The sequence below is a fragment of the Zingiber officinale genome, chromosome 1A (genome assembly GCF_018446385.1).
Source record: "Zingiber officinale cultivar Zhangliang chromosome 1A, Zo_v1.1, whole genome shotgun sequence".
NCBI classification, from domain to species: Eukaryota; Viridiplantae; Streptophyta; class Magnoliopsida; order Zingiberales; family Zingiberaceae; genus Zingiber; species Zingiber officinale.
The window spans coordinates 20,113,820-20,120,991 of NC_055987.1; the positions used below are offsets into that span (position 1 = coordinate 20,113,820).

At 41.5% G+C, this 7,172-nt stretch overlaps 1 protein-coding gene across 1 annotated transcript; it reads left to right on the top strand.

The window, feature by feature from the left end:
• The first annotated feature begins 2,090 nt into the window (after positions 1-2,090).
• LOC122000865 (protein CUP-SHAPED COTYLEDON 1-like) lies at positions 2,091-3,673 on the top strand. The gene is made up of 4 exons (XM_042555348.1): positions 2,091-2,201; positions 2,360-2,550; positions 2,652-2,935; positions 3,020-3,673. The coding sequence occupies exons 2-4, from the start codon at positions 2,361-2,363 to the stop codon at positions 3,617-3,619; spliced, it is 1,074 nt and encodes a 357-aa protein (XP_042411282.1). The 5' UTR covers positions 2,091-2,201; position 2,360; the 3' UTR covers positions 3,620-3,673.
• Positions 3,674-7,172: the final 3,499 nt, after the last annotated feature.

Below are 7,172 nucleotides of genomic sequence, written 5' to 3' on the forward strand. Positions count from 1 at the left end.
ATATCAGACCCCTTTTGAAGCAGATACTTCTTGTAAACTAGGACCACCACTGACTAAACCCTAAACCATAAATAAACAATTTTTAGCCAAACTTAACTATCAACGTCAAAAACTAACATGACTTAAATCGATTAAGTCTTCTATTACATCATAATTCAGGTGTTGTTGAATATTATTCCCTACACAACCAAAATTAACCATAAAAACACTTTTTGTTGCCACCCTTCCCACCAATAGTGTCATTTTTATTTACCTTCACTACCCTAATTTACAGTAAAAAAATCAATACATACATGTCTAAATCTTTAAATGTGTGCTTCTACTAATTTCCCTCTTGCAAGAAGTTTGTCTTTCTCGGCTGACGTTCTTAATTTAATTTGTCCTTGGTCTCCTCTAGCAACTCTTATGCAATTATGCCATAAACCTAACTGGTCTATTGCAATCCCGCCAACCACCACGAGCAGTAATGGCAAGCGCAGGGTTCATATTATTTCTTTTTTCTTTCAAGTTTATAACACCACACAGAGGGATGGAGGGAGAAAGATTGTGAGAAGACGTGCATCCGAACCATAAATTATTTTTCAATTCTAATTTCGACTTGGATGTTTGGAAAAATGTGTTTGAAAAAGACAGTTCCCAGGTTAGCCAGAGGGTAATTTAGGAATTAATTTTGATAAACTTTACCTTTTAATAAATATAAAATCATGATACATTTTTTGATAAATATATTAAATTTAATATGTTTTTGATAAATTATCGTAATATCATGTATACGTACGTCGTATTATACGAGATACTGGATGATGATGGATACCCTTCGGAAGCGAGAAGGGAAAAGGTATAATGAGTTGTGAAGTTAAAGCCGGCGGATCATGGATTAGACAATATATTGGATTTGATGTTAAAGCGGGCGGATCTTTTATCGCCGTCATCAGCCTTTCTCCCTCCTTCTCCTCGTCTAAGACTGCGAGCTCATCGACCTGTCAAATTAAACCACGTCGTATCACGCCTTCTAATCACCGTCGATGTCGCCGTGAATCGACGGATCGATGTATGCATGCAAAGCCACGCCGCTGCTCCCGACGGCAAAGAAATTATATCCCACCCCGAAAAGGCATCATATTCCCATCCATTTCAGTAATTTGTTATGGATTCTTTTGCATTTCAGTCTTATCTCTTCGCGTTCTCTCATACATTGAAGCGACTTCTCTATTTCTCTTTGCAAAAAGGTTTTTTTTTTCAGATTAGGCTCGTGCCATAAGAGAATTTTAGTCCATTAAAATGGTAGAAAGAGTAGAAGACAAATCTGTGAGGTCTACGAGAATCCATGCCCATGCAATCTATTAATTTTCACAATCGTTGCAACATTGCAATGGTGAAGCAAACTCTGCCACCATACCATCGTTTTCGATCAAAACAATAATTGAATCCCCGGGCCCCGGCCCTCCGCTTCGCTCTTTGTGACGTCCCCACGGATTGCATGAGAGATCAGGCGCTTCCTACGTTGGCAATCCTCTCAGTACTCGACGCTCTGCCCTCGTCCTTGCCTTCAAACCCAGCCCTGGACGAAGAGATTCAATATTCATTGGCAATGCCAGATTATAGGATGTGATGGAATTTACCTAATGATTTATTTAATCTACTACTGTTCCTTCTCTCTGACAGACTAAGATTTTGCGGCAGCTTTATCTGATGGGAGATCACCTCAAATCCCTCCACTCTCTCTGCCTTCTCTCTTATCTCTCTCTACCTTCTGCTCCCCTCCCAGTTTCTTTCTTTCTCCCTGACAAAGAAAAATACCAGGACAATTTCACACGCACGCACGCATTCTCCATCCACTCTCTCGATCTCCCTCAGCCAGCTAGCTGAGCTCGAGCTCGAGCTCGAGCTGGAGCTCAATGAGATATCATATGGAGCCCTGCTCCGTGGCAGAGCAGGCAGGGAGGGAGCGAGAGAAAGACAAGAACTCTCCACTCCAGTGTCCAGGATTAGATATCTTGCAAGGCTACGGTGGCTACCGCTGTTGCCACCTCCCCCTACCCTGACAGGCTTTGATTTGTCGAATCCCAATTAAATAACAGGAGCTCCAACTTCCTTTTCTCACTCTATCTCTCACCATATAAGCTGAGGAGGAGAGCAAGTTCCAGGAGAAGAAAGCTGGAGTCCTTGTTTTCTTGCTCGGTTCCTGCCTCGTACATCTGGTAATTCTTCTTGCTTCAACATGTGTTCTTTCAGGTCGTCCAGCTGATTACTGTTGTTTACTGTGGATGCATTCATTTTGGTTCTCTCTTTATTTTGCTTGGTTTGAATCCTGGAATAATAAAAATGCAACCTTTGGCTTTGTATTGCGTCAATCCAGCATGGCAATGGAGAACCACAGCCACCACTATGAAAGTAGTGAAGCCCAGCTTCCGCCAGGCTTCCGGTTCCACCCCACCGACGAGGAGCTAATCACCTACTACCTACTCAAGAAAGTTCTCGACAGCAGCTTCACCAGCCGCGCCATTGCCGAGATCGACCTGAACAAATGCGAGCCGTGGGAGCTACCTGGTCCGATCAAATCGACCAGTCCTTTGGTCTCTCTCTCTATATATATTTTGTCAGATCAAGATATGAACTAGGGTTGTGGTACTGGTTGATTGCATTTGCAGAGAAGGCGAAGATGGGGGAGAAGGAGCGGTATTTCTTCAGTCTGCGAGACCGCAAGTATCCGACTGGACTGCGAACGAACCGTGCGACCGACGCCGGGTACTGGAAGGCCACGGGGAAGGACCGCGAAATCTACAGCTCGAAGACGATGTCTCTGGTGGGGATGAAGAAGACGCTAGTGTTCTACCGAGGGAGAGCTCCCAAGGGCGAGAAGAGCAACTGGGTGATGCATGAGTACAGGCTCGACGGCAAGTTTGCCTATCACTTCATGTCTAGATCATCCAAGGCAAGTTTCCTAATTGTTATTCTCATTGTTGCGATTCATTGTCAAGTTACGATCGATATTGATTTGGAATCTGCTCAAGCGTAGGATGAGTGGGTGGTTTCTCGCGTCTTCCAGAAGTGCGCAACCGGGAGCGGGAAGAAAACCCACCTGGCCCTCGCCGGAGGACACTATTCCGATTCTTCCGCCGTTAACGGCGGTTACGGTTCTGCATCGTCGTCTTCCTTGCCACCGCGCCTCGACACGTCTACACTGCCGCCTCCGGCTGTAGCAGTCAAGGCGCCCGATCGCGAGAGCTGCTGCTCTTTTGAGAGTGCCGCCGGGAGGGAGACGCCCGTGCCCTGCTTCTCCACCGTATCCTCTACCGCCGTTTCCGGCATTGGCGTCAATTTTGCACAAGCTCCTTCCATCTTCGGCCATCCGTCTTCTGCGCCTGTAAGCTTCCCGAGCCTTAGGTCGTTGCAAGAGAATCTCCACCTGCCTTTCTTCTTCACCGGGATGTCAGCGCCGCTCGCATATGCTGTTCCAGCTGCCACAATGGTGACCGACGTGGGTGTTGGTGGGAGGAGCGAGGGCGCCCGGTGGCCATCCGACGTCGACCGGAAGACGGATACCTGTGGGGAATTACGGGTCCACCCGATGCCTCCGATGGGTTCCACTGAGCTCGACTCCCTTTGGAATTTCTAAATCATCGACCATGTGTTGTGTCTTCTGCGACTCGGTCTCGAATTAGCGTATTGTGTTACGAGCACTGAGAATAGACTATGTTACTTTTGGAAATGGTTCGTTGACTTTTAAAAACCCCACGTAATCTGTGAAATTGTTTGGCTCCGTGCATGCGTCATGTGGCCACGTGATTCTGGTCGAAGAGAAGAGTCAGTGGGAGTGGACGCGTGTGCATTACGCTTCCTCGTCCTGGTGAACGGCTGTCGCACTCAACCGCGTACGGGACTGACTCTGGCAGAAAACATTTCAGCGATGGTAAATTCAGTGGATGGAAGGTGGTTGAACGTTCTTGCTGTTTAGTTTAGGGTTTGAATTCGAGATAACACCATTAACGTGGCGTTTGATTCTTTTCTGAAAATCAGAATGAAAATAGAAATTATAATATTATAGAATAGGGGTGAATATAAATATAAATATTATTTTTAAAAATAATATTTAATTAATCGAATATTTTCTATCAGAATAATGAGAGAAAATGTATGATGAGAAAAAATATAATGAAAAAAATGAAAAAATGTGATAAGAGAAAATGAGAAAAGAGAGTGTGATGGAAGAACATAATGAGAAAGGATTAGAAGAGAGAAAATGTGACGAAACAGAAAGTGTGATGGAAGAAAATGAAAAGAAAAAGTGTGATGAAAGAAAATGAAAAAAAAAAGTATGTGATGCGAGAGATTAAAAAGAGAGAAAATATGATGAGAGATAAAATGTGATGAGGAAAGAGAGTGTAGTGATGAGAAAGAAAATATGATAAGAGAGGATAAGTAGAGAAAAAGTGTGATGAGAGAGAATTAAGAGAGAGTGTTATGAGAGAAATGAGAAAAGAGAGTGTAATGAGAGAGATTGAGGAGAGAGAAAGCATGATAAGAGAGATTGTGATGAGAAAAAAAATGACGAAAGAGAGTGATGGGAGAGAAAGTATAATAAGAGTAGATGAGGAGAGAGAAATTGTGATGAGTGAGAAAGTGTAATGGGAAATAATAAAGAGAGAAAGTATGATGAGAGGAAATGAGGAGAAAGAGTATATGTTGGAGGGATTGAGGAAAGATAAAGTATGATGAAAGAACAAGTATAATAATAGAATGGGGAGAGAGAAAATATAATGAGAGAGAATAAGAAAAGATAAAGTGATTTGAAAGAAAAATTGAACAAATATATTAAAGGTATTTTCGTTCAAAACTTAACTCTCATTCTCATTCCCATCAAAACCCAAGTGAGGAGATTGGTTTCATCAATACCCATGTTTTTAGGTTTCATTCAAAAATTTTAATTTCATTTCTATCAACCAAACACAAGGTTTAAGAATAAATTCATTCCCTTATTCTCAAACCCCTAAATCAAATGCACTTAAGATCAAGTCACAAATGTTTGAAATACGAGATGGAGTGAACAAAGATTGTAAATCAATATACTTGGAAAAATTATAATCCTAATTAATGGTTTTTTTTTGCTCACTTGGGATCCTCTTCTTTAAAACGTGAGATTGACTTCCCTTTAGATGATATCCAAGTATCTTGATATGTAATACGGATTAGAGTTTGGGTCGGCTTATCAGTATGATCCCTTCGACGTTCAAGTCAGTCATCGGACAGAGAAGAAGAAAAGTTTAGCGGAGAAAAGTTGCTTCTGCTTGTGATAATAAAAAGACCAATTTTTTTTAAAAAAAAAAGTAGATCCGCTACTTTAACGACCCTTAGTACCGATCCCACAGATATAAAGGAAGGTAAATGTAGGTATACAAGTGTTAAGCACATGGTGGGGTAAATCGCAAGTTGTCAGTTCCCTAAGAATTGACCACTGACCATTATGCGAGAGATGTCATGCATCCATTATCTGCGTTATGCCTTGAGGGCAAAGACCAACCTTTTTTTAAAAAAATGATAAACTAGTTAGCTTCATTGACTAGCCCTGGGAGTAACCGGTCCGGCCATACGAAATTTTTCCACCGACCACCCGGGTAAATCGGGAAGTGCTCGCTGCGAGCGGCCAAAAAGCCTAGTATCCTTTAGTTATGTGGTTCGTTTGGAGAAAAAATTCCTACAAATTTGTCATAGCTGGAGATTAAACCCTAGGTGCCTGGGTGATAACCTGGATGTCTATCGTTGCACCATAGCCCCCGGGGTAGAGACCAACCTTTTTTAGAACTTACTATCCGTGGTGTTTATATAGTTAGCAAAAAAGCATCTCCACATCCAATATCATGCTTCTGACATTCCGTTACACCCTCCTCCATTCATCAAGTGTCGCATATCGAGAGAAAGGAATTAAGGGAACAAGATCTGACATCCGCTACTCACTTCTCCACTCTCTGCTCACCACGTATTCTTAACCAGAAACTTCAAAGACTTTGTTGCTCGACCACTAGCGGAGCCATCCCAGGTGATCTACTCTAGTTGTGGGCTATGCTGATGTCATCATTCAGGCTGCTTCCTCTTTCTCTCACGTTTTCTTTCTTTCTCCCATGATAAATCTAGGTTTTTTCCTTTCTAACTGCCATCGGGCCCCCGGGCTACAGCTTGGTAGCCTTGAATGCGCCTTCGCCATTGTGCTCGTCAAAGCTCAACCAATTGCTCAGTGGAATTTATTTATATTTCTCAGGATAACTTAAGTATATTGATCGGAGACACTTAATAATGTTGTTCAGCAAGACTTAATAATATTGCTCAACGGAATTTGATTGTATTGCTTAGTAGAATAGATTGATTTCTAGAGTATCGTAACTGTGTTACTGTAGTATTTTACTATATAGTATGATACTATAGCATACGTGAATATCATTATTCAGAAGATTAATCTAATTTCTAGAATATGTAGCTTCGCAACACCGTAGCATTAATGTATCACGATTAGGAGCGGAACAAGAAAAAAAAGATCAGGGGGACTGAAAATTTTCTGTAGGTTAATCACTACCAAGATAATAGTTCCAATAGATAATGCAAGATGTTAATCATCATTCCTATTAGCAAAACAGAGTTAAAAAAAAGAACAAAAGGTAATCATCATGCGTCACATGTTTGAATTCCTATTAAGTTTCTCCCCGCTAAACTTTGAGGCCTTAATATCCCAAGGGTTACAGAAGTCTACCTTTCTTCCATATGTGAGCTTCATTTTCGGGTTGGTACAGAAGTCTACGACGACCGATGAGTCGGTACCAGAGGAGACGATTGGATTCTACAAGACTGCATTTGTTGAAAATGTTATAACATTTGTTCATTTTCAATTGTAGAAAAAATATCCTTTTCAATGTATACAACTAAATTGTCATTCATCCATTCATCTCCTATTCTATTATGTAAATCAGTCTTCACAGTCTTCATTGCAGAAAAAACTCGTTCAACAGAAGTAGTTGCAACTAGTAAAACTAATGCCAACTCTATCATACGATGAACCAATGGGAAAATCAAATATTTTTAGTCTCAACCAATTTCTGAGCAAGAATTTCCAAGTCGTCAATTGAAGAAATGTGAGGATTATCCCGCAGATTATAAAAGTAACTTATAAGTTGTTATTCCAA